Source organism: Diorhabda carinulata, chromosome 2 (genome assembly GCF_026250575.1).
Source record: "Diorhabda carinulata isolate Delta chromosome 2, icDioCari1.1, whole genome shotgun sequence".
Classification (NCBI taxonomy): domain Eukaryota; kingdom Metazoa; phylum Arthropoda; class Insecta; order Coleoptera; family Chrysomelidae; genus Diorhabda; species Diorhabda carinulata.
The window spans coordinates 20870440-20895379 of record NC_079461.1 but is presented as its reverse complement, the minus strand read 5'-3'; the positions used below and the strand labels follow the sequence as shown (position 1 = coordinate 20895379).

The window sequence follows — 24940 nt, the reverse complement described above, 5'->3', positions numbered from 1 at the left end:
AATATTTAAACTGAATCTATGGAAATAATATTTTTCTGTGTAACAAGATTTATTAGCTTAATTATCTAGAAGGAAAAGGCCAACAATAAAAAAGAATTTTGTTTATTACATAGATAAATAGTAAGTTTATAGAGGGATTCGATTCAATATATAAATTAGAGGACACGTAATCAAAAAAAAACGAAAATTAAATCGAATTGTTTAAAACATGAATATTATAATATTTGAACTGCATCTCTGGAAATGATATTTTTCGAACAAAAAAATGATAATAGAAATTTTTGTACACTGAACTGTGTAAAAGATTTTAGCTGAATAATCTAATAGGATGTGGCCAACAATAAAAAAGAGAATTTTGTTTAATCTATAGATAAATAGCTAGTACATAGAGGGATTAGTGACAAGGAATGTTGAAAAAATTAAATCGCGGTGTTTCAGAAGATAGTGACGAATCATGGATCGAATGCACATGAACCCGAAACTTCATTACAATCGACTGTATGAGTCTTTAAAGACGAACCAAATCCAACAAAAATTGTTATTCATATTTAACTTGTAATCTGAATGTTTCTGTAGGTACTTTTTATTTATTTTTTACTGCTGTTTTATTTGGTATTTTGGGTTTTTTTGAAATGAAAAACGATAATAAGTTGAAATATATTTATTTTTAATTATAATAAGATTTGTTTTTATCTAATGGTAAAATGGCAAGTAACAAAACCTGTCTCAATACTGTTTTTTTGAAAAGTATGAAAAGATCACAGCAATCTTAAATAAGTATAATATAATGAGATTATAAGTTTAAACGGTCTTCTTCTTCTCGTAACTCTGCAACGACAAAAAACAATAATTTGTACAAGCTACTAGACAATGTATTAAATTGATTATTGGTATATAGGGTCTTAAATACAAAAATTACTCTTTCATGTGAAACTGGAGCTCTTTCAGATGAAATTATGACTCTTTCTGGGTTCTGGGTCCATCGTTGAGTTCACCCAACCAAGTCTGGCGAGTAAGTCAGCCTCATCGCTGCCCGAATGATCGGGCACCCAAACGAGCTGGATTTTGTAGAGCTTTTCGGCCGTTATGGCTTGTATAGTAATAGCGTAAAAAAATTTAGATATAGCAACATCAGTTTTGACGTATTCAAATCAGCGTTGCCATATCTCATAACCAAAGTTTTTGACAGAACCCGACTCAGACACCCAAGTTGATGAGTTCCACGGTGAAAACAACATATAAAAATAATTAAACGATTCCAAGTGTATCAGAAGTAATAAATGAAGAAAAAAATCTAATTTTGCGTGATTAAAATGTTTCCGCTTTTAGAAGATTTAAACAGTTAGTAATTCTCTCACCTCCTTTGCTATATTTTCCAAATATTTCGCGGTAGAAATACCGGTAGCTTCTACCAAATTATATAACACCCCAGCCTTATGTTGTAGAAGATGATAAGGGTGATCGAATTCTTCTACTCTACCAGAACTCATCACTAATATTTTATCGGAATCCATAACTGTATGTAATCTAAAATAGAAGGAAAAATTTTTTTTCACATCTCTATATTAATTAAACAAAAATTTAATCGACATAATTTTCTGACTAAACTATTTAAGTATTGGAAATGGTATAATGGATGAGAAAGCCACGAAAAGGACGATCATGTTACTTAGACTGTTTTTTTTAATGATTTGGGATTTTAGCCAATGAAATTTTCACAATTTTTTTCAATAGTATTCTATCAATAAAAATACTAATTTAAATACACCAAAACGTGTGGAGAATGTGGAATATGGAAAAAAAAATTATTTCTTGGTTGGTATTCTGTAGTAAAAATCTCTTTGGGGAGGTTAATTACAAGACAACTTCCTTTGAAGTTTCTCAAGAAATGAGGTTATGATTCAAACCCATACAATCATCTTCAAATGAAGATATTTCCCAAACTTTCGAGAAACAATATTTTTTGTATATAAAAAAAAGTTATACTTAGAAAACAATTTCAAATTGCTACACTAAGAAAACTAAATCGGTACTTTAACAACAAGGTTTAAACAATTGATATGGAAAAAATACTTAATATTTAAGGTTGTATATATGATTCTTAAAGAAAAAAGTCGATTTGTGCTAATAAAAAATTGGAAAAAAGGAGTCAACATCCCTTATAGCTTTTTCAAAAAAGTAAAGAACAATTATATTCGAAGAAGTGACGTTATGATGAAATTTTAACTCATAAATCTTCTCACATTTTTTTCTATAAATCAGTGGTAAGAATGAAGATATTATAAAAAAATAGTTACACTAAGAAAATAAACTCAAATCGATGTACTGAACAAAATATTCTCTATATAAATTTATCATATAAAATCTTCACATGAAGATATTTTCCAAAATTTTCCATAAATCTGTCGAGAAACTATGATTTTTATAAAAAATCATAGTTTTTTTATAAATCATTTTTTTTAAATCGTTACACTGGGAAAATAATTTCAAATTGCAACGCCAAGAAAACAAAATAAATTGTAAGTTTTAATGTTTATTTTTTTATGTAGGTTAAGAAAAAAAATGACAGCATGCTTTGAAGCCTTTCAAAACAATTATATTAAAAGAAATGAGGTTAAAGAAAACAAACCTAAATCGATACACTGACCAAAACATTTTTCATTTCAATTATTTGTCATGTATTTGTTAGAAAAAAAATTAATCAAATTTAATTTTGAAAAAGTTACGAACTCAAAGAAGTGAGGACATATAAACACACATGAAATCTTGAAATGAAGATATTTCCCATATATTTCGCCGTAAATCCGTCGCCATAACGAATATTTTGAAAAAAAATCTCTACACTAAGAAAACAAACCTAAATCGATACACTGACCAAAACATTTTTTCATTTCAATTATTTGTCACGTATTTGTTGAAAAAAAGATTAAATTTAATTTCGAACATTTTAAAACAAAAATCGTTACACTGAGAAAACAATTCCAAATTACTACACTTAAAAAACATTTCCAAATAAGTCGAAACTAATCAATATTTGACAGTTATGATTGGAATTGAAAGAAAAAAATTAGAAAATCGACAAAAACCTTTCATTTGGATTAAAAAAAAAATATGTCGAACTCACCTATGAGCTATAGTCAAAACCGTACAATCAGCAAATTTATTCCTGATCGTAGTCTGGATAAGAGAGTCCGTATGAGGATCCACATTGGCAGTAGCTTCGTCCATAACCAAAATTTTGTTATTTCTAATTAGGGCTCTCGCCAAACATACCAGTTGTCTCTGTCCGACACTGAAATTGTTGCCCCCTTCGGATACTTCCGAATTGAGACCCGAAGGTAAGTCCGAAATCACGTCTTTGAGTTCTACTTGTTCTAAGGCGTTCCAGAGTATATCGTCGCTGTAGTTTTCGAAGGGGTCCAAATTTTTACGCATGGTACCCGAAAATAATACTGGTTCTTGCGGTATTATCGAAATTTTCGATCTGAGTGTATCTAGAGGTATCCGAGTTGTATCGACGCCGTCAATTATGACAGTTCCTTCTAGCGGATACAACTGAAATAACGCTGTGATAGTCGAAGATTTTCCCGCTCCTGTTCTACCAACTATACCGATTTTCTCTTTAGGTTCTATAGAAAAATTTAATCCTTTAAGTACGAAAGGTTCCGTTTCGCTATATCTCAAACGGACGTTTCGGAATTCTACTCGACCGTTCTCGGGCCAATTTTCCGGAAGATTTTGAGGATCTTCCCTTTCGGGTTCTTTTTCCAATTTCGTATATTCTAATATTCTTTCTACCGATGTCATGTTATTTTCGAGTTCGGTCCATTGGCGCATTCCCCATTGCAGGGAACCCATTAAACCTAAATATTGAGTTATCACTAAACCCAAGTCGCCGCCGTGTATACCTAAAAATAATTGTTAATACACTAGCGAGCAAAAAAATCAACCCAAACGACATCGAGCGATCGCAAGTCGCTGGCAAAAAAACTGATATACATCTATGTTTACAACAGATAAGAATTCTACCGGAAAATGCACAAAACGGGTGATAAAGCTGTTCGAGCGATCATCATATTCCGACAAGGCCAGAATCAGAGAAAAATGGTCAATACGATGAACATAAATCAGTTTGCAGCAGAGCAGCAATGGAAGTTGAAGATTTTTTGCCAGAGACTTTTGACCGCGACCGTACGAATTGAGATTTACTTACTTTCTCTGAATAGTAATAAGGAAAATACTGCAATTGCTACGAAAACTATACAAATTATGTCCAACCAAAGCGCAAAACATTTACTGGAACCTAAATATAAGAACCAAGCAGCGCTGTGGCTGTCTTGAAAGTTATCAAATTCTGCTATCAACATTTCTTCGGCTTGGAAAGCCCTAACTGTACTTAAACCGTTTACTGAAGCCGTTAGGTGGCTTAACATTGGACTTTTTGCTAAAAATAACATCAATTTACAAGAAAATTATTACTTACCATCCCTAAAGTATTGGAACTATACAATTATTCATTTTGATAAATATAATTAGTAAATTAATGTAATTTTTTTTATCAACGAAGCCATTATAGAACACGTGACATTGATAAGTCGGCCATTTTGTCTGGGTGGCAAACAAAAGATACATTCCCAGTTTATAATCGTGTTTTCCTTGTGACTTTTGTGTTTAATTTCTCATTGTTCTTTTCAAACATGTATCGAATTGAATATTAACTAATCGTAAGTAATAATAACAGATGAAAACCGTTTCGAAATAAGGTATTAGTTGGTGAAATTTTGGCAAAAGTTTTTTCCTTTTGAATGATGTATATCAAACGATATCTAAAAGCTTTCTACTAAATACAAAATCATAAAGTTTCGGTTCGTTATACGACTTAAAAGTAGACATCGAAAATTAACTTGAACTTGAACAATATAATATTGAAAACAGAGTGAGGTATAGGAGCTCGTTTGAGTGAGCATAAACTATTGATAGACAAGAAAAGAACAATTGAATAGTTTAGAAAATGGAAAACCGATACTTTTTCTCTCTCTTCCAATAGGACAAATTCCACTTATACGCCGCTCTCACGATCTTTAATATTGCTACGAACTCGTCCACGACACGTGAAGCTGGCACTTTTCGATTATCTCAATAAAATCGTCAATTTGGTGGATGCGCCGGGCACAAAATTGCAAGGAATGAAACGGAAACCTTTGATGTTGTTTTTTTTTCATTTACACTCAGTTATGGCCGTTTTTATACGATCAATTTTTAGGGGAAGCCATTTCGTTCGATTACATTCTGGAACCGAATTAGGGGGAAAATAGGGCAAAATTAGGAATTAGGAATAATTTTAGGACAAATTTCACACAAAAAAAACGTAAAGTAGAGAGTAAAGAGGAATAGAGAATGTTGAACCAATGATTTTCATCTTTATCTTCAATATTTATACGAACTCGTCCACGACACGGAGCGTGAGGTTGGCACTTTTCGATTATTTTAATAGAATCGACATAGAGAGTGGTATACCGATGTTCTTTCTCTCTCTGCCAGCAGTAGGGACACATTTGAGTAAGCTTCCTGATTTTCCTATAGTAAAAACATGTTAATAAAATATTCGTTATACTCACTGATGGCTTCAACGCGTTTTACACTACGGCTAGTCTCGGAATAGACAATTTTTAATAAATAGAAGAATACCATAAGTACACCCGCCGGTACCAGCAACAGAGGTTCCACAATTGAGGATAAGGTGATAGCACCAACTAGTAGCAAGAAGATCTGAAGAAAAACCATTTCTAGACACACAATTTCCCATTTGACACGAACTCACCTCAATGACATCTATTATAACCGATGGTAAATATTCATCGACGGTACCCAGATCCTTAGAAAACCTATTCAATATTCTCCCAGATGGATTGGTGTTGTAAAATCTCATGGTGGCTTTTATCAGTCGCGAAAATATATAACTGTGTAAATTTTTAGATGCTATTACGAAAAATATCATGAAATAAACGGCTTTGACAACAGAAATAATTATATTTCCTATTGTAAGGGCAGTGTATGTCCACATGATCATTTCTCTGTTTATAGTTTCGTTGGATGTTGTTAAATTTTTTCTAACCTTTTCGCTGTAATCTTGTTCTAAGTTTACCCTAAAAGTGTTTAGAAATAAATAAAAACGTTTATTTAATTAAAACACTCTAATTACAACATTTTCGATGATTAATACAGACTAGAGTAACCACACTCTCAATGTAATGACGTCATTTGACGTAAAGTACAGTAGAATACACCAAGAAAACAAAATCTACGCTACGCTACGCTGAGAAAACAAGGTCGAATTGTTATACTGAAAAAATGTTGCTCGAAGGAACAGAAAATCTATATCTAGCTTGAAGGACTGGAAAATGTGGCCCGAAAGATTCGAAAATGTGAGTTGAAACAACAGAAAATCTGGGTTGAGGGATGAAAAATATGTCGCTCAAAGAACCAGAACATGTAAATGTGGCTCCAAGGACCAGAAAATGTATTATTGGCTTGAAAGACTGGAAAATGAAGTTAGAGACGAGAAAATTTGGCTCGAAAGGCCAGAAAATGTATATCTGGCTCGAAGCAATAGCAAACCTGTCTTGTAGGACCAGAAAATGTGGCTCAAAAGAAAAGAAAATGTATATTTGACTTTCAGGACTGGAAAATGTAATTCGAAGACGAGAAAATATGGCTAGACGGACTAGGAAAGACCAGAACATTAAATGTGGCTCCAAGGACCAGAAAATCTATATCTTTGGCTTGAAGGACCAAAAAATGTGGCTCAAACGATTCGAAAATGTGACTTGAAAGAACAGAAAATGTGGCTCGAAAGACCAAAAATAGTTTATCTGAAAAATGAGAAAATGTAACTAGAAGAACTAGTAAATGTATATCTGGTTTGGAGAACTGGAAAATTTGGCTCCAGAACCAGGAAATGTGGCTCGTAAGACAAGAAAATGTGGCCAGTAGGACTAGGAAATGTATATCTGGCTTGGAGGGCTGGAAGATGTGACTCTAGAACCAGAAAATGTGACCCTAAAACCAGAAAATGTGGCTTGTAGGACAATAAAATGTGGCTAGAAGGACTAGGAAATTTACATTTGGCTTGGAGGACTGGAAAATGTGGCTAAAAGGACTAGAAAATGTATACCTAGTTCGAAGAGCTAAAAAATGTATATCTGGCTTAAAGGACCAAAAAATGTGACTCGAAAGATTCGAAAATATGACATAAAAGGCCAGAAAATGAGGCCCGCAGAACCAAAAAACTTATATCCGGCTCGAAGGATCATAAAATGTAATTTTAAATGTTAGTTTAGTGTTAGTTTTAGAAATTTCGACGTACGAATGGTCTGAGAGGAAATTTTAACAAACAAGAATATTATTATATACATTTTTCAATATTTGTACTTACCAATAAGTGACGTAATATTCCCCACCGTTAGCCACAACTTGACACAAGATAAAAAGAAAAGCTAATATCGACATGGAGAATACACCGCCTCCAGCTCTGAGATATTGATAATAAGTAGCAGCTTTTATGGTCCCTTTTTCTTGTAATTCTTTTTCGATAGTTTGATCTTCATCGTCATCGATGGATTCATCGTAAATTGAAGCTTTCGATTTAATCGACTTCATCCTTTTATCTTCTTCGGCTTCTTCTTGAAATTCTTCCATAACTTTAGCGAAATCCAAACCGCTTTTCTTCAATTCGACGTAACTACCGGTCATTTCGATTTTACCGTCTTTCATTATGATAATTTTATCGGAATTTTTCAAATACTGCAATTGATGTGTTACCAGTACGCAGATTTTGTTGGATAAAAATTGTTTAATACATTTTTCATATAAATGTTTACCGACGTTAGCATCTACGGCCGATAAGGGATCGTCCAATAGGTATATATCGGCTTCTTTATAGACACATCTCGCTAAATTCACTCTAGCTTTCTGTCCGCCGCTCAAAGTGTTCCCCTTTTCGCCTACCAAAGTTTTATCGCCGTAGGGTAATAGAGCGAAGTCTGATTTTAAGGCGCAAACTTCCACGACTTTCTGGTACCGTTCCTCGATGTATTTCTCGCCGAATAAAATATTTTGGCGAACACTAGCCGCGAACAACCACGGTTCTTGGGAAGCGAACGATATTTTACCAACAATTTCCATCGAACCGGATCTAACCGGTAGTTCTTTGAGAAGAAGATTTATGACGCTGCTCTTTCCGCTACCCACAGGACCTATTATAGCCAGCATCTTATTAGGGGGTACATCGAACGTTATATTACTTAAAGTATCCTCGGCGAATTGATCCGACCACTTCGCATTGACGTTCGACAGGTACAACTTGGGATTTTTTTTTTGTAATTCGAAATTCATTTTACTTCCGTTCGTGCCGTTCATAACACCTTCCATACTTTCCAATGTTTTCGGATAAGCGCCGTTCATTTTTTCGGATTTATAAATATATTCGTAATCTCTCTCTTTTTCGTCGAATATCAACAATTTTTGTATTCTCAATATGGTGACGTTCATTTCCGCGAACGCCGATATACTCAGCGAAAAAATTATGGTTATCACTGTCCGCATTTGATTATAGATGGCGGTAATGGCGAATACTTTATCGGCAGTAATATAATTTCCTAGTAATACGTATCCTAATATACTGACGAAAATGGCGGTTCTAGATACGAAGACTTCGAAAGAATATAAAATGCCTAAAAGGCATGAATGAGATCGGATCGCTCTCATTTCGGTTCTGTAACAGAATAAATTATACATTACGTAACCAGAACGAAATGGACCATATTTTTAACTACACCTTGTATATTAACATCATGGATTAATTAGAGCTATCCTGTATAAAAGAATATTCACAAAAAGTTAATATAGAAGCGCCCTCGTATTTACCAATCGATTTTAATTTCCCCGCCCATGTTGAGTAACTCGACTTGATCTATTTTCTTATTAAATAATGATGTTGAAAAATATTATATGATTCATATCAAATATTCTATCAATCATATTAATAAGCTAGTGAATCATTTTATTAAATCAAGAAATTTTGATAGATTTGGCAACGTTTTCTAAACGTATACGTATATTCGCTTGACGTTTCTTAGACCACACAGTTACATGCTTTAGAATCGTGCATAGTCGTGCAAAATCGTTTTGTCGTTAATATATATAAATATATAGTTTGACACTAATAAGTTTGGCAACGTTTTTCAAATCATTAGATACCTCTAGTGTATTCCCACGTATAAAAATTACAGGAGAATACACGTTATAAACAAGTTAAAAGCCCTCACTAGACGCTTCTTAAATTATACACTTATTTGTGCTATGGAATCGTGCAAGATCGTTTTTTAGTTAATGCTTTTGCTTATTTTGCCACTTTTTTGGTGAAAATAACAGTTCATTTAAATGTACAGCATTATCGATAAATTAAATCAAGAAATTTTACTAAGTTTGGCAATGTTTTTCAAATTATTAGCTGTCATATACCTATAGTGTACTCTCGTCAAAAAAACTACACGAGATGAATGACTAAACGTCCCCAGTACAATTTTGTGTCTTTTAACTCTTAATGTCGAATCGCGTTATAACCCATCGACAGTGTTGCCAATATTACAGAAATTGTTGTGTCTCGTTTAAAAACATAAAATTATTTTAGTGGAGACTTTTAATAGATTTGGCAACGTTATCATCGTAGACCATACATGCTACTCCTATATAATCGTGCGAGATCGTTTTGTTGTTAATCCTTCAACATGTTTTACTACTTTTTTGGCTAAAAGAGCACTCTCTGTAACTTGTAAATAAATTAAATCGTGAAATTTTACTAAGTTTGGCAACGTGTTTCAAAACATTGCTGTCATATACCTACAGTGTACTCCCGCGAATAATACTTGTAATACCGAACAGTCTTTAAACTATCGACAGTGTTGCCAATAATACGACAGTTGCAGTATTTCGTATTATGTTAGTGGAAAAATGGTAATTGAGACTTTTACTGAAATATGTAACCTGCTTTACAAGATCTGCAGACCTATGTTCAAATGTATGTGCTACTGACGCCTGAAAGAATAATCGAAAACTTTGAAAAAAATGTTTCCATAGTATTTGTAGTTCCTGTTAAAAAGATTTGGATTTATAATAGCAATCGACGAAACACGACTTTAAACAATTTAATAATTTTACAAACGAAGTAAGTATTATCAAGTTTTGTTACTATCCTTTAATCATAAGTAAAACCTTCCATTTGTCACGATTATAGTTCAATTTTCAATCATACGCGTGATTATTGAATTTATTTGGCAACACTGCTCAACGTTCCCAGATAACTTTCGAGTCAAATAGACATTTCCACACATGTTGGTTAGTCTGGTATCTGGTCGTTTGAACAATATGCTATCAAATGAAAAAAAAATTTGTAGCAAGATTCATTATTACAGCGAAATACTTTGCTGATTTTGGAAAATTTATTATTTCTGTTGGTATTTTGTTGTTAAATGTCTTGATAATAATTATTGCTAATATGGAGGATCCAGGTGAAAAGAATAGGGAAAATGCAAGTATTTTTTTATATCTTTAATTAACTCGATAGAAAATATATATTGTGTCAAAAAGTCGAAATGAAATTTATAAAAAAGAATTTTAAGTATCTGTTTTGGCTTGTTTTGGATGACGTCAATAGCCACGTCCAGTATTTCTTTACTTCAATAGACTACAGGAGTGTTGACGTCACACACCGTCATTGTTAGCGCAGGTCAGGGATCACTTTCCAAACAAAATTTTAACTGCGTTAACGATCGTATACATGTTTAGAGATATGATGTTTCCGTATTTTCTATTAAAAATTTTGCAAAAAATACCTTCTAGCACAAAACACACACTACCTCACAAAATTTGTTTGAAAAAGCGAACTATAACAAAATGACGGCCGTGACGTCACGCTCCGGTTTTCTATTGTGATAGTTACACATTTTAGGTTAAAAGTAATGGAAAAAAGTGGAGATTGCTTTCATTAAACTACTTTCAGTTATAGTCGTAGATGATTATCAATGTCAGAAAAATAATCAGAATCTAAAAACACATTGGGAACACAAAAATAAACAGTTTTCTTACAAATACAACCAACACCCTGTTTGGACTTCGATAAATCCAGGACGTGTCATTTGACGTCATGACCAATGATGATGCGTATATAGAATTTGAATTTCGCTCGCTTATTTTGCACTCTTTCCTAATCATTTTACAAAAATGAGACAAAAACTGAATGGAGAAATTATATTTCATTATAATATCTGAGAAAAAATTTCACGTGAATTTAAACTAGATGCATATTCTCCCTGTATGTGTAAAAAGTGTCCGTAGTATTGTGAAACTTCAAGATGGCGTTACTGTATCAAAATTCGGAAATTTATAATAAAAAAGTGTTATTAAAATAAAACAATAAAAAGTATTTACAATTTTAAGATATGAAATTGTATTTACATATATGTGAAAATCATACCCGATATGATGAAAAGTTATTGACTATACAATTTTTCGCATTCAGACGTACCCATTTGAAATTTAAACCCCATACAAATTTTCCTCCTCCCTACCCCCCATGATTGCCAAATATTGATCCTTAAAACAAAAACCAGCTAAAACTGGTATGAAACAAAAACACGCTACAGAGGTCATACATTCCATCGACGTTGCCAAACTTCGACAATAATGAAGAGATATATAATAAGGTTATACTGATATTTAAAATAAGAAAAAACATGTGGAGTAGCATCAATTTTTTTAATATAAGACGTAATGAACGAATATCTTCTTCTTTCTCACTAACTACTTCAATTATATGTATTATACATTTAAAACTAATGATAATTCAATTTTATGTGGTTTCTCTGTATTTTCATTTTTAATTCACTCAATTATGAGAAATTGAACAATTCGTGGTATGAATAACACTCACCTTCTAGCTAAATCAATAACGTGAGCGAACGGTTTTTCCCAACAGTACATTTTTATCACTTGAATACCAGATATTATCTCGTTCATTAATTTCACTCTCTCGTCTGTCCTCAGAGCAGTTTTCAAACGCATCACAGACATTTTTTTGGCTAACCATACTGAAATATTAATAACAGAAAAACGTTTTTTTTTTAATTATCGTCCACAGAAATACACATTTTTTCAGATGTACGATATAAGACTTACTTTGAAGTGGAACAAACGATACTAAAAAGGCCATTCCGAAAAATGCCCCCACTCCAATTTCCTTATAAAGTAACCAAGTACCTAACGCTACTTGTATTGGTCCTATCCAAGCGTAATGTGTCAAACCGAATAATTGATCAAATTTACTGACGTCATTCGAGACTAAATTTACTAATTGACCTACAGTAGTGTTACCTAAAATAATTGGATTCTGAAGACATGTCGAATAATACCAAATTTCGATTTTTTATGTTATTCATAAATAACTAAATCACAATCTAGCGTCTCATTAATGTATTTCCGTTATTTGGACTTGAAATGCTATGCGCATGCTCGCAAGCGCAATTGTAAACGGAGATATTAAATATGAAATAGAACACTTGGAAAATATAATTATAATTTTTAATTATTCAGAATAATATTCTTTTACATACATATAAATAATAAGAAATAAAAAAAATTAACCGTTCGTGATTCGAACTCATGAACTAAAAATGGTTACTATAACCGTGGATGGAACTTCTCCCATTACAGTTGCAACGCTTGCGTACAACGGATCGAGTGTGAATAAGTGAGATACAAGAATGGAGCTGTTGTCTTTTTTCCACTTTTAGAACACGTGATTTTGACAAGTCGGTCATTTTCTTTGGATGTCAAACAAAAGATTTATTCTCCTTCATCGTATTCTTTATCACACCCCGTATGTTGGTGGATTAATTTGAGAAATTTGGAAAAAGTACTTTTCTTTTGAATGATGTGTATAAAATAATATCTAAAAGATATTTACTAAATAAAAAGTTATGACACTTTTCTAAAAATATTTAAATACATTTATATACATATGCGTGAGATAATTTCAGTTTTACAAATTACGATAAACTACAGAAATTTGCTTTTGAATCGTTATACCTAGCTCAGTATTCATCACATAACTATTTAAAACTAAATTATCTTTTTTCTATCAAAACATTTTTCCTGTTAGAAAATGTTTGGAACAAATCTCAAGACATCAGATATACGATGAGCTATGTCGCTCAGTACGCGATGAACAATTCCCAAAACATCAATAATAAAAAATTTTTGATTAAATTAGACAGATATTAAGGATATGAAAATAAAAATCTCGCCAATATTACATATGCAACAAGTATTCGAAATGAGATTGTTTACTACCCAGCAAAGATGGCCGAATTGTCAATGACGTCATTATGGTCTGGTCCATTTACAATAGTTCAAGTGCACGCAGCGTCGTTAGAACGAGCTTATAGATAGTTTATAAACTTTAATCGTTAATTAAAACTTCTTGTTAAATAATATTTGAAAGAAAATTGTGCAAATTTGTTTTGAACTGAGGTGTCGTAACTGTCAATATTATAGGTAAGTTATTTTTACACAATACGAACATGCATAACCTCAAATTTTTTTCGGTTATTTAACATTTGTCATACAAATTTGATAATTACGTTAACTTTTACCCATTTTTCAGGCTAAGGTGCAACCAAAAAGGTTGAAATTCAATTTAGTATAATAAGTTATTGATTTTAAGAGATTTATTACGAAAATAAATCAAAACCAACCAAAATGTCTTAGAACTTTGTTTAAGACTGTAGGATTTGGTTTTTATTGTCAATATATTGAATAATATGCTAAAGTTTTCATATAAATCATTAATTTCACTCGAAATTGATTTAGAAGTGTTCAAAATCATTATAATCATTTCTCAAATAATAAATTATTTGAGAAATTGTGTAGTAATGTTAGAAGATAGAGTCCCAAACCTAAAACAACAACGGTCATAATTTGTTTTATAACTTATTATGATTGATGTAGGCAGGTGTGAAAACTGGTATAAAATCAATTCAACAACTATTTTAACTAATTACGAATCTTTTTGATGATTCATTTGGCTATTGATAACTTAGAATTCGTAATATTGTGCTCATTTCCAGCTGTTTTATATTTTATGACCTGGGATCTTTAATGTCTTATGAATCTCGTGTTGTTTTATACTTCGTTGCCAAGTTAAAAAAATAATTAAGAATCACATTATATAAGTTTTATAATGGGTTTTCAAGTCACAAAGATATAAAAATTTGGAAAAACAAATAACATCTACGTTAGACAATGTATATTATACATTAACGAATGAAATATTTACCTAGAGCTGCTTGACTGAATCTCAAGGTTTTCCTATAAATTAGAGACGTACAAGCTACCCTAATTTTCATCGCTATATGTTGTAGCCCCATAAAATTGGGTTGTTGCATTACCGCATCTAGGAAAAGAGTCGCAACAAGAACAGCGGCATAAGTTAACGCCTCATCTCTAGATATTTTCGTTTGACCAGTTTCCAGATAGGAAACTAATATTCGTATACAATAAGGCACTACAACTCTGAAAATATAACATATACCAGGTACTTGTAAAAGAAATGTGTATACATAAAAAAAGATTACATTTTCTCTCATTGAAATTTGATTCGTTTAAATGATGGCGTCCAAACCATATTTGGGGATGTTACGGTTGGAATTATTGTTAAAAAACCCTGGAACGTCAATGTCCTCGATATAAACGGCAAAATAAATTATTATAGCTCAAAATTTGAACACTAAATATCGATAAGTTGTTCTAAATCATTAAAATGATGATATAACATCCCCAAATCAAATGTAGAGCATAAAAGAAACCTTTAAACAGTGATTATATACGTCCAAGGTCGTTTCCATGCCTACATACTGCATTTGGGGTACTTACATTAACATAAGTTCATCAATCAACCTAATCAGTCCTAATACCATATATCTAAGACCGAATATCCTAAATAGGGCCCTATGTAACGCAGTCTTTTTATGTATCCTATATTCTTCTTTCCATATTCTCTCTATTTTTGATCCTAAAGAACTCGATTTGTGTTCTTTCAAAGGTGAAAACAGATCGTCCTCCGTTAATTTAAATTTGTACGTTTTTTTGAAAATTGGAAACATATATCTGAAACAATTAGTTAATGACAAATGAATGGTTAAATGATAATCACTGAAATATTGTCATTCACTAGATAATAATAAAAATCATCAAGGAAACAACTAGAATTTAAGTTTAAAAGACCCTGTATATTACACGTGTTTTATATAGACTTGATAGACTGCAAAACAATCTTATCTCTAGTAGTAATTGAAACAATGAATTAAATCTAATTGTGTTTATTTTTTCATACACACGCAACTAGAAAGTATTTTTGAAAACCTAAATCGATGATAAATATTCAAGGTTGCAGTTGGAAAAATAGTCATTCACGCATATTATGATAATATTAATATAATATCGTTATAATTATCTTGCTTATTTACAAAACTTAATATAAAATCTAATATTTCAAAACCGATTATTTAGCCTTAACACCTCATTTTTTTATCTTTAAAGTTAAATATTATTGGCATCATGGCAATATGTATATACCGAACATATTATCATGCATAGTTCACGTGATATTTAATATGAGCTGCTTGTACAGAGTCGCACTAAGCGACGACCGCTGGTTTATTAAATTTCATATGCAACTAGGTATTGAAAATTCACTTAAAGTTCAACCGATGTAAAAGAAAATAAAAACCATTTGTATTTAACATCAAATGTCTTAGAAAAAAATGGGGACATTTTATATCAGCAGACCAAACCGGTTTTGATTTCAAATTGATGAAAGTAGTATTTTTTTGGGTAATTTTATACGGTCCACTCGTTTTTTGGCTTTAAATATAGAAAATTAAAAAAAAAATTTCAAATCTTCGTTTTTACAGCGGATTTGTGAAAAAAATATGGTAATAAAAAAAAATTATATTGGTTAGGTTGGGGAGGGGCGTGTTAAAAATTCAGTTAATCTGAATGAAAATTTTGTTATTCTCTTTTCTATAGGCTTTTATTTTCATCAAATATTGTCGTCTCCGCAATAATATAGCTGGTTTCTCGAACGAGTATTTTTTTCTTCTTTTTTTTTAATTCAAAACTCAATTTTTTCAACTATTCGTGGAATTTCACCCCTATTTCAGATTTCGACCTAACCTAATATCTTTCGTATGTTTGGAAATTTATATATCGAATAGTCCTCGTAGAAAATAATTTTCGTTAGAACTTCAAAGTGTTATTCTCAAAGTTCAATAGGTGCTTTCGGCGAAACTAATTTAATGATCGTCAATCTTAGTAATTCGCAGAAGCGATTGGCCTTCATAAATATATACGTTCTCAATTCCTTTCAACTAATATCAGACAGATGGTAAAATTTTCCATAGATCAAAGTATTCAATTATAATGAGTAAGTATTTATAACAAAGATACAAATTGCAGTTTTCTTTTTACATTGTATGAATGATGCATAAAATTTAATACAATCTTTACTAACCTCAACAAACGATACGTCATCGATTGGCGCGTAATTTCTCGAGAACTTCGTCACAATTATTCAATAAAGAATTGAAGTCAAAATTTTATAAAGATATTATAGGAAACAAATATTCAAATTATTTTTCTACGTAATTCTAATTATTAATAAAATTTCTTATTATCGTCCCTAATAACACGTCATAAAAAACATTTCAGTCGGACGTAGTTTTCTGAACACTTTAGTCACAATATTTCAACGAAGAATCGAATTTCAAAACATTAGTAACGAATAAAGATGATAGGAAACAAATGTACAACATGTTTTTTACATTATCAAATTTATGAATAAAATCGTATTTATAAACTTAGAAAATGTTGAGACATAAATTCGATTAGTACGAAAATTCTCCATAACTTTGGTCACAATTATTTAATAATATAATGTTTGGAAAGGTTTTTCTTCATAAATATAATTTATAGTCTGTTTGGAACATCGAAACAACATCAATCGATTTAAAACACATATCAATATAGTTTTTAGTCTTTGAAAGTTTCGGATATGTAGAATGAATACAAACCCGAGGTCACAATAAACCATCATGTCAAATTTTTTTACCGAACTATCGTATATATAATGAGAAAGATAGAAAGTTTGGAATTTATAGTAACTTTCTACATTAGGAATATTATAAATGTTTATTTATATCTTCGCATAATTATTTTAATAATCTGCGATAATCGTAAGTGATAGTGATCACTTAATAATTGATTTACTGTCATCATTTTGATCTTATTCGCCAACAAAAACAATTACGTTATGACGTACGTCATTCTGAGTGGAATAATGCCAGAAAATGTTCATTGAAGCTTGACGTGACGTTGAGAGTATGACGTTCGTGAGGGCATAGAAAGAGGAAGCAAGAAACTACTAATAATAAACTTGGCATTGAAATTGTACGGTACCTTGAAATATTATATAAAGCTGCAAACATTGAAAATAACGTTTTTTTATGACTCAGACTAAATATCAATGTAATTGCACATCGCAGACGTTTTTGCTTCGTCGAACATTCCTTATCGGTGGTTTATTGTTGGTAAAAACAAAATAAAAGATATCAGTTAGTTCTAAATACATATTTGTCATTATTTAAACGCTGTTTAGTGATATGCCCTAGGTATATTAACAATGTTGTAAGATCTTTCGTTTTACTGTTGTAGTAAAGGATTTTTTTACATCATGCTACTGAAAATAGGTAATTACTGAAAACAAATTTGAATAGTGAAGGATTTCAAACCTACAGGGTTATTCATTATCAATCACTCATTCCCTATCGTTGATAACTGACAGTTAAAGTCGTTTCATACAAATTATCTTTTTAATTAATTCGAAATGAATAAAATGATATTTAAATTTGTAGATATACAGGGTAATTGATATTAATTTGAAAATTTCAAGGATTACAGCCATAATTAGTTTTCACGTTTTAAAATTATTTGAAATCTTAAAGGGTGTTCCAAATTGATTATAACGATGTTTAGAAAGGGATCGTCGCGATTTGGGGTTGAGTCGTTTTGGAAAATAGAAAATAATTCTAAAGGATAATACACGAATAGAAATATCGTGTTGGAATTACAATGGATACTTATTCTGATGTGCATATACAAAAGGACATATTCGATGCCAAAATTTTAGACCCATAATTTTCTTATGCTTCATCATTCAGGCTGAACACACTGTTTATATCAACAATCACCATTACAATGTCTGATGTACGTTTCGATAACGAATTTATCATCTTCAGAGACTAACGATCAAATTTTCTTTCCGAATTCGAAAGGAAAATTAAACGAGATTTGCAAAATATAACCTTCGTTACATAAAAAAATGATTGAAGTACCTTGCAACGAACTATAAGTACTTTACATATATTGTAAATATTAATTTAAATACAAAACTGCATTGTTATGTAAATAGAGGGTCAATTGTTACGATAAAGTGAATGCAAACAAAAAAGTTGATAATATCCACTTGCAAACTGATTTCGTTAAGAAGTTAATCCCCACGAAAAAAAATTAATATATAATGTGTGATAATATTCAAAAGCAAAACCCACAAAATCTTAATTTATTCGTATTTTAGAGACAAATTCATTTATTTATAACATACCCTGTATAATTTGATCAAAATAAACAATCAATTATATACCAAAACATGTAATATACTTCATCTAATTAAAATAATGACCCACAACTAAATTCATCGATACTTACAAAAATAATAGTGTCGATATAGGGTTGGCATTTTCAGCGGGGTTACGTTTTTTGGTTATCTTATTTCCGGTGTCCATTTTATCACAGTATTTTTTTTTCTATGTAAGTACACTTTGTCTGTGTTTTGAACGTCCGCGAAAAGAAAAGCGGACAATCGAACACATCTGTCCCAGTTTAACCCACCAACTGACGTGAAATGATCGAACTGAAAACTCTCTGGGAGTATACAACGTTGCCAAATATACTAGAATATTCGTCTAGATTTCGCGAATAGGGCGTACAGACAGCAAACATCTGAAAAAAGTATTATTTTATACTAGTTAATTTTTTTTTAATAATTACCGGGTGGATAGTTATATAAGTTGTAATGTGAGGCTAGAAATAATTAAAGATGAGGTTATTACCTAATAGATTTAAAAAAGAATCTGGTATAAGTGAATAAATTTATTTAATGGTGGTTTAAGTTAACGTGATATTTATTTTTACTGCTTTAATAGCTAAAGTTTCAAGGTTGAAATTTATTCATTTTATGAGATACAAATCAAATTTTTGTAATTTATCTGCATTCTTTTCACCCTTCATTTATTCCGCGCAAGCGTCCGATTGTAGTAAGTAATGAACAATTGTAGTGGGAGAAACTTATAACCAGCGTTGCCACTCTGTTACATTTTTAACAAATCTATTTTTTGCAATGCGAGTAAATTATATTTACTTCTTGCATTACTATTTCATTTCATTTTATTATTATTTTTTGATATTATGTTTACGTCGTCGTATCTGTTATATTTTTACGTCAAATTTTAATTACTAAAAAATATCATAACGTGGCATCGCAGCTTAAAATGATGTTTATTATTGAAACGAGCATGCGCGTCATCCTTTTCTAGACCGCCATTCACACTATATGAGTAAAAATATTGATATTATCTATGGCGAATTGGCAAACCAGCAAACAGGGATACCAATTGTATAAAACTAATTTCACTGGCGTCTATATTAATCAATGATTTTTTTTGAAATACGAAGATTGGTAATTTAAAATGTCAAATGTATAGTAGAGCAAAGAAATTTCACGTGAAATTTAAATTTATTTCTAGTGGTGATTATTTATCATGTTAACGTGGTTTAAGCGTTTTCAAGATGACCGAAAATACGTTCCTTCGGTGTGGTTATACTATGTCAAAAACCAATGGATATATCAGAAAAATTGCATATAAAAAAGAGTGTACCAAATTATAAATTTCATAAAAATGTTTGTACTGATATATTTAAAGCCATTGCAAATCATTGGTGGGGGTGATACCACCTTAAGTGACTTAATAAGATTTACAGTTTCTAACAAATGAAATCGTCGATCGAATAACCACACCTCGTATTTTAAAAATTTAGTGTTTCATTTTATATGTTAATCAAACTTAAATTTATTACCTGATTATATAGTTTTCAACTAATTATTATATTTCAAATTTTACGGTGAAATCTACATTTCCATAACCCCAAACTAGATAGAAATGTCAAATTGTTTGACATTTAATCTATTTCCAATTGATTTTATGATTATGATTTTATTTTCAAATTATGGTACATATATTTACGTAGTTATAATTCTGGAATAATCGTCAAATTATTAGAGTCTGGCAATGCTGTAATTGGATTTGTAGAGCTGCAGTATAAGCAAAAGATTGATTTTGATCTTTCTTGATAAAATTAAGTGGCGACCATCATAAATCAAAACGTATCACGCAAAATTCATATCATTGTTAAAAAATTTTTAATAAAACTTTATTACACAAATCATTTGTTCCAATTATATGTCAATGTGATAACATGAAATTAGTGTTTTTATAAAAAATATATTTATGTTTCCTGGTACATTTCGCATTATAACATTAACATAGAAACCGGTTATTTCTGGCTGAGACCAGCTGATCAATATAAATATTGTAAATAGTTGGCAAGGAAAATTTTTCGTGTTTAATCATTTTTATAGGAAAGTTTTTTGTCTGCTAAATGAAGCTAAAAATATAATTCAAATAACGGTTTTAGAGGATTCAATAGAATTAAATTAATAAGAATTTTAGAAAAATTCGTCGACGATGTATACATTGAACACGTCATAGAGGTAAGACAAACGAGCAACGTTGCCAGACTTCGTAAATAGTAAGTCGTTTCAGGAATTGTAAGTATATGAAATTAAAAAAAAAACAGAATGTTTCATTGACAGTTTATTTATTTATTACCGTCTCATAAAATTAAAAAAGTACCCACACGATGGCAGCAACCAAAAACAATGCCATCGGGGTAATTTTTCTTGAACTATTTTTTTGAGCTACAGAGATGAATTGAAAAGTATTAGTTTCTATATTAAAGTAAGAGATTCGCCCAAAGGGCAATAGTAAACGCAAAGACTTGGTTCGAATTGACTACTGGTTTACCACTGAGAAGATTACCATCAACCAAATAGTCTTCTTCAAGAATAATTAAAAGAATATCCAGACGTATCTACTGAATCTATGAAAGAAATTTATCTATGGTACTATCAGTTACAAATTCAATCTCTGTAGCGGAATTTAACAAAAAATGTCTTATTGCTTCTTCGCGTCAGATTTAATGCCTCCTCTCCTAGATAGATTCCTGCCTAAACCTTGCGGCACTTCTGGTAAAGCTGTAGCTTCTTCTAAATAATGACTTTCAGGCGTGGAATTCACGAAGGAATCGACTACTTCACTAATAATTTCTTCGCTACCGAAATTCCTGTTTAATTCGTAGTATCTTGGAGATTCTGCGCAATCAATGGCTTCATCTGATCTTGTACACGTGAACATTTCCTGTAACGAAATAAGTTTCATAGAGAACAATTTTAACATTGGAGCCGAAGTCTAAAGTTTTCTGGAACTGGAAATTCCGCCAGAAAAAAATTAACGTAAACCAAGTCAAGAAATCAATGCGGCAGTTGAAAAAGTTGTTAAAAAATATGATATTACAAATATTCATATTTCCTGATAATATTTTATTTAAATATACGATGTGAAACAGTTAAATACAAACATTATTTCATTTCCACACGGTATAGTATAATATTATAAGTGATGTAGACTTTTTATATTGAATTCCAAGTTTTTAAAAGTATATTGCATAAATTTCCTTTCTAATTATTATAAAAAATACATTATTTTATTAGGTTTTAATATATATAGAGTGTCTCGTAACAAATAACAGCTTACTTGATTGAAAACCGTTTCTTCTGGACATATGAAGCTCCATCTGAAAGTTTGGTTCCTTCCGTCCGAGTACGTCACTGGTAGACACACGTGGAATAATTGACAATCGTTTTCTACGTCAGCATAGTATCCATAATCCCGTCCTTCGCAATGGAAAGAATCGCTGATGTCTGTACGTATACTAGTTGCGTTGCTAGGGAGAGTTAATAGAGATGGCGGCGCCAGGTGTTCGGGAGTTAACTAAAAATAACAACAAATCCGAAATTCATTACTGTCGATAAACTGGACCGGACTCACAGCGATGTCAATTATTTTTTATTATTAAATAATAATATAATATATTCTAAAATAACTTCGTCCTATTGTATAAAACCAGGGCCGTCTTTCAAAACCAGTGGGGCCGTTTTTTAAAAAAAGGTTCTCAGTATATAACAATATATAATAATGTTTTAGATAAATTTTCTCTCTCTCTTTAATATATTTTATTAAAAAATTAATTTGATGAATTATTTTTTTACTATTATTTGGCACTTAAGGCCTCTTCCAGAGCCTGGCGTTCTAGGCCTGGGCTTATGCGTAAAGACGGACCTGTATAAAACCCTTACAACTTCAGGGGGGAAAAATTGGCCCCGAAAAACACGTAGAAATTACGAGGATGGTTCTAGAAGTACCTAGCCTGAGCTAGAGATGGCGGTAATTGCTTGAAAAATGTTTGGCAGCTATTAATAGTGAACGTTTTCAGTGAATTTGTAAACATGGAAAAATCATCACATTTTTCAATAAATTCTGCAAATTTTTTGTTTTACAAGTTTTAGTTAATCTCTTCAGATAAGAGATGGGGGAAAGTGGGAACCTTGTTTTGTAAAAACGCCTATAAGTCTGGTCCTGCTTAGACGATTTTTATAAACTTTATATTATTTAAAAGAGTTTTTGACCAGGAGTACAAAGTATATAAAATTAATTAGCAACGTGAATGATAGAGGGCGTTGTGTCATATATTTTAAATATTGTGATTTTTCTTAATATTTTTAAATACAAACGTACCATTTTGAATAGGTCTTTCAAAACATCAATAGTGAACGTTTTCAATGGATTTGTAAACATGGAAAAAATCATCGTTACGTGATACTTATAAAATTTTTTTATAATTTACTAAGTCGAATGGCACTTAATATACGATTATCTAATTTTTCAATAAATTCTGCGCATTTTTTGTTTCACAAGTTTCGGTAAATCTCTTAAAATCATAAGTGGGGGAGAGTGGGTACATTGTTTTGTAAAAACGCCTATAAGTCCGGTCCTGCTTAGCCGATTTTTATAAACTTGATGTTGTTTAAAAGAGCTTTTCACCAGGAGTACAAAGTATGTAAATTCTACGCAACAACGTGAATGTTAGAGGGCGTTGTTTCATATATTTTAAATATTGTAATTTTTCCCGAAATTTTTAAATATGTACATGCGTAAAAGTCTTTCAAAACAGCAAGAACAGGATGTCGATATCTTTTTTCTGTTTCGAGATATTTCGAGAAATGTCTAAAAGGCGGGAATTTTTCTTTAAACTTACGCTTTCTAGTGGTGAACCTAAAATACTGAAAATAATTCCACGCGGTTACTTTTGTCATAATTTTTTTATTCTGAAGCTTTAATATAATCTGTTTTTGAGATATGGAAGACGTCATATCACTACATATCACGAAGTCATTACATAAACATCGGGAATTTTAATATTTTCAATTTTTTCTTTCGAGAAAATCGAGAGTTATGTATATAGACAATTTTAAATTGAAACCAAATCGTTTGAGCGCCACCGTTGTTAGCTCAATCAGAATTTATTATGTTGGAGTCAACGAAGTTAGGAAGATACATCAAAAATATCAAAAATCGTTGTTTGAAACCTTTAAATGGAATTTTGCGCTTTATTATTATTTTTTTTTTGTAAAAAAAGATCAATAATTCTGTTGATTTTTTAGAATTACTAGCTTTTATAATTTATTACCCTAATGTGCGGTATCAGTTGTAAAATAGTCTCAATTTTCTAAAAATTCTATTCCATTTATAGGGAACACTCCAAATGTTTTACCTCGTCGCCTTTTGGGGGTAGAAATTTCGGCCAATAATTTCTCGATTCCGGTCAGTATAATTTGATTTTTTCTCTCTAAAAATTGGTGAAGTCCACGAAAATTTACAGTATTAGAATGAAATAATAACATTCTAAAAATTATAATTGGAAAATGAAATTTAGTATTGAACACCCTTAATTTCGGGTCTTGCTTTGTTTTAAATTGAAATAAAATCACAAATCACTGTACCCACCCTTAATTTCGGTGCACTGTTAACCAAACATATAAATATAGGTAAAACAAACACAGTTTTCATGATGGATATTTTTTGATGTTTCTTCAACACTAAAATGTCACTATTACGTGACTCTGAATTGGTTGAATAGTTTATATAGGATCCAAGAAAGGCAACGAGGATGGTACAATGAATTAATAAAGATAGAAAGACTACGTCCTGTCGGAAGGCATTCATTCATTATACAAGGTGAACAATTTTATTATTAAATACGGATTTTTTGGTTTCTTAATAGGTTTTGTTCGGACACAGATCGAAAGTGCTTACGAGGATGATCCCATAACTACTTTACTCAACAATTTTGAAAAAAACATATATTTCCATACCTTTTTTATAATAAAAATCGTCAACTTCCTCAAAATAGTCGAAATCACCTCATAATTTTCTCTTTTTTCAAGTCTGGGAACAGAGAATAATCCGAGGGGGCTTAATCTGGTGAATAGGGTGTATAAGGCAGCAATTTAAACTTTAATTCATTAAATTTG

General features: G+C 31.2%; 2 protein-coding genes across 2 annotated transcripts; both read right to left on the bottom strand.

The window, feature by feature from the left end:
- Window positions 1–646: 646 nt before the first annotated feature.
- LOC130890821 (probable multidrug resistance-associated protein lethal(2)03659) lies at window positions 647–20359 on the bottom strand. The gene is made up of 13 exons (XM_057795174.1): window positions 20308–20359; window positions 18880–19173; window positions 14989–15222; window positions 14393–14628; window positions 12235–12429; window positions 11990–12146; window positions 7436–8773; window positions 5822–6146; window positions 5619–5769; window positions 4214–4444; window positions 3125–3908; window positions 1359–1527; window positions 647–828 (listed from the first exon to the last, which is right to left on the bottom strand). Exons 2-13 carry the CDS (start codon window positions 18954–18956, stop codon window positions 802–804), a joined length of 3924 nt encoding a protein of 1307 aa, XP_057651157.1. The 5' UTR covers window positions 18957–19173; window positions 20308–20359; the 3' UTR covers window positions 647–801.
- Window positions 20360–21104: 745 nt separating this feature from the next.
- LOC130890820 (uncharacterized) lies at window positions 21105–24476 on the bottom strand. Its single transcript, XM_057795173.1, has 3 exons — window positions 24414–24476; window positions 22104–22340; window positions 21105–21707 (listed from the first exon to the last, which is right to left on the bottom strand). The coding sequence occupies exons 1-3, from the start codon at window positions 24474–24476 to the stop codon at window positions 21465–21467; spliced, it is 543 nt and encodes a 180-aa protein (XP_057651156.1). The 3' UTR covers window positions 21105–21464.
- Window positions 24477–24940: the final 464 nt, after the last annotated feature.